Genomic DNA, 3,559 nt, shown 5'->3' on the forward strand with positions numbered 1-3,559 from the left:
GTGGAGAGGGAGAAGCAGGCTTCCCGCTGAGCAGAGAGCCCGACGCGCGACTTGATCTCAGGACCCCGGGATCATGATCTGAGCCAAAGGCAGACGCTTAAAGACTGAGCCACCCAGGCACCCCTATCATTTTTATTTTAGAGATGAGTAACAGAAGTAGAGAGAAGCTGACCAACTTGCAAATGGCAGAGCTGGAATTGGACCAGATGCCTGACCTCGGAATAGGTAGAAAATGTGGTTTGAGAATTTGAAAATTAAAAGGTGCCTTTTTAAGTCAGTGGGAAAGGAAGGACTAGTATAAAGTGTGAGAACAAAGTTGTTTTTCATTTGGAAAGAGTAGATCTCTACATCCCACTGAACAGAAATACATCATTGGTAGAGTAAATTTTAAAAATAAAAATATAAATTTGAACTATAGGAAAGAACTGTTGAAAAATTTGTTTGTTACAATACATAGACAAAAATATTAACAATATGATACAAAATCACAATCCATATCGTGTCATATCAGAGATATCACATATCATACTGGAAGGAGATTGTGAATTATGACACTAAAGGAATGAGATTTTGTATGTTAAAAACCCTATTCGAATTACTATTTTGGGAACTAGACTAATATTCTTAAGCGGTCCAGTTAGACAATGTGATATCTCCTACAGTCCTGTAAGTGGTTAGTGCCAGTCTTATCAAGTTATACAGGACTCCAAGGCTACTGTAGAAAGGATTACTTCTTCAGAGGAACTTACCTTCTATTTAAAGAGCATTTCTGGGGGCGCCTGGGTGGCTCAGTCAGTTAAGTGTCTGACTCTTGATTTCAGCTCAGGTCATGATTTTCGGTTGTGAGATCGAGTCCCTCATTGGGCTAATGTGCTAGGCATGGAGCCTGCTTGAGGTTGTCTCTTTCTCTCTCCCTCTGTCCCTCCCCCTACTTTCTCTAAAAAAAAGAGAGAGAGAGCATTTCTGGTACAATAATAAATTAATTCTCTTCTTTCAAGGGTGTAGGCCATGTATAAATTAACATGTATGTATATGTGTATATATCTGTGTGTATAAGTATTAATGTGAAATTGAATTAAAGTTCTCAAAAAAGAGTGGCAGGATCACAAAGGAATGAAAAAGGAGATCTCAGACTTACTCTTAGCATGACAGTAAAAATCATCAGAGTAGAAAAATTCTCAAATTTGGATTTCCAGCTTTGGGATATGTAACAGTCAGAGTAGGTTAGACTCTATTGTTGAAAACAGCAACCGTGTGCATAATAGAACTGAAATATTACTGATTTAATGAAACAAAAATCTTATTTCTTTCTCTTGAAAAGTATCTACCAACTTGGGCAACCATCCAGGACAGTCCTCCACATATTGGTCAGCTTTCTAAACTCTTTGGATCTTGTGATGCCTTCATTCCTCAATAGCCGTATCAAGTGAAGAGTGAACATGAAGAATAATGTACCAGCTCTTCAACTGTTTTAGTCTAGAAGGGACCCATCACTTCCACTCATATTTTATCGGACACCAAAACATATTATTACCACCTTTAACTTCAAGGGAGAAAGAAAATACCATTCTTTTGGATATCCAATAGGAGAGGATAACCAGAAATATTGTCAACCAAGCAATAAAATACCCGATTCAAATTGTACACATTGAAATCCGTGTGAAAATCTGGGCAGCTTGTTATTAGAATATGGGCTCAGGGTCAGAGTTCTGGATTTGAATCCTGGTTTTGCCACTTGTTCCCTCTGCAACTTTGGGGAAGATTTTTAAGCTCTTAGATTCTCAATTTCCTTACCTCTAAAATGGAGACAGTAATCCTTCCCATTGAGGAAGATTACATAAGATAGTAGAAAGAAGTTAGCATAGGCTTACCATATAAGTACTAAAACACTGACTGTATTTTATTATGTATTTTAATCATATTTTATCCAGTAAAAAAACCCCAAAACACTGTTGGTAATACATGCACATGAAGAACACAAACCTACAACAAAACACATAGAAATAAGTTAAGGTGAACGATCAATAGTTTAAGCATTCTCCACCAACATTTGAGATAACAAGGCTAAAGTAAATGCTCCAAATCCAAGTTAGAACTCACCAGTGAGGAAGTAAGAAAGATCAAGGACATACTTTTTGGACAACAGATAGGGCAGAAAGATCATCAGATAAATTATGTGGAAATTAGTTGTTTAAAAGTGTGTAAAAACTAGGGGAGTGCAGTCATAGCTCCTTCAGGATTAGGTGAAAGAGGGTTTACAAGATTCAAGAATAAACTTTAGAATCAAAATTTTTGCCTTTGGGATCCATAAAACTTCTTAGTCCTGGGGCCAAGAGATCCATGACAGACGAGAGGTTGCTCTACTGAGAAGCCTTCGCAGAGCCCCCTTCACATCCTTGTTCCTCAGGCTGTAGATGAAGGGGTTCAGCATGGGGGTGACCACAGTATACATTACTGAAGCCACTGAGACTTTCTGGGGGGAGTGAGTTACTGCAGAAGTGAAGTAGACCCCAACACCTGTTCCATAAAATAAAGAAACCACTGAGAGGTGAGACCCACAGGTGGAAAATGCTTTTTGCTTTCCCCCCGATGAAGGCACCTTCCTTATCGATGAAGCAATCTGTGAGTAGGAGAAAAGGATCCCAACAAGGGGAAAAACACCCAGCACACCAGTCATAAAATATATCAATGCGCTGTTCAGGAAGGTATCAGAGCAGGCCAACTTGAGAATCTGTGTCAGTTCACAGAAGAAATGTGGAATTTCAAGATCTTGGCAGAAGCTCAGATGCATCATCAGAGAGATGTGAAGAAGAGATGTCATGACACCAACGAACCAGGTCACAAAAACCAGCAGGCCACAGAGGCGTGGGTTCATGATGACCGTGTAGTGCAGGGGGCGGCAGATGGCCACAAACCGGTCATAGGCCATTATAGTCAGGAGTAGAGTGTCCAGGATAGGAAAAAACATGGAAAAATAGACCTGCGTGAGGCAGTCCATATAGGAGATGGCTTTGTTCTCTGTATGGATGTTCACCAGCATCTTGGGCACTATGGTGGTGCTGAAACAGATGTCAACCAAGGACAGGTTGGAGAGGAAGAAGTACATGGGGGTGTGGAGGTGGGGCTCAGAGCAGATGGCCAGGATGATGAGCAGGTTCCCGAGCACAGTGACCAGGAACATGGACAGGAATAGCCCAAATATGAAGGGCTGTAATTCTGGATCCTCAGAGACCCCAAGGAGGATGAACTCTAAAACTTCTGTTCGGTTTCCTGCTTCCATGTACCTGATATATCTATGAAGGTAGAGACAAGAGCAACATGAATTAGCAGCAAACTGGCACACTCCATGTAACAAAAATATTGACCATGCTTTTCACTCAAGTTATTTGTGAAGTCAGTCATCGTGTCTAAGTGTTGGGTCTCCTTTCACTTATAAGTGAAATCTGAAAAAATGGAGTCTTTTATGCCAACCACCCATCTTAGGCAAAATAAGTCAGCCAGAGAAGGACAAATACCATATGATTTCACTCATATGTGGAATTTAAGAAACAAAACAAAC

The 3,559-nt window shown here is 40.3% G+C and overlaps 1 protein-coding gene across 1 annotated transcript; it reads right to left on the bottom strand.

Moving 5' to 3' along the window:
- Positions 1–1,894: 1,894 nt before the first annotated feature.
- LOC118553244 (olfactory receptor 7D2) lies at positions 1,895–3,288 on the bottom strand. The gene has a single exon (XM_036120236.2). The coding sequence runs from the start codon at positions 3,278–3,280 to the stop codon at positions 2,318–2,320; it is 963 nt and encodes a 320-aa protein (XP_035976129.2). The 5' UTR covers positions 3,281–3,288; the 3' UTR covers positions 1,895–2,317.
- Between the last annotated feature and the right edge of the window lie 271 nt (positions 3,289–3,559).

The sequence above is a fragment of the Halichoerus grypus genome, chromosome 1 (genome assembly GCF_964656455.1).
Source record: "Halichoerus grypus chromosome 1, mHalGry1.hap1.1, whole genome shotgun sequence".
Taxonomy (NCBI): domain Eukaryota; kingdom Metazoa; phylum Chordata; class Mammalia; order Carnivora; family Phocidae; genus Halichoerus; species Halichoerus grypus.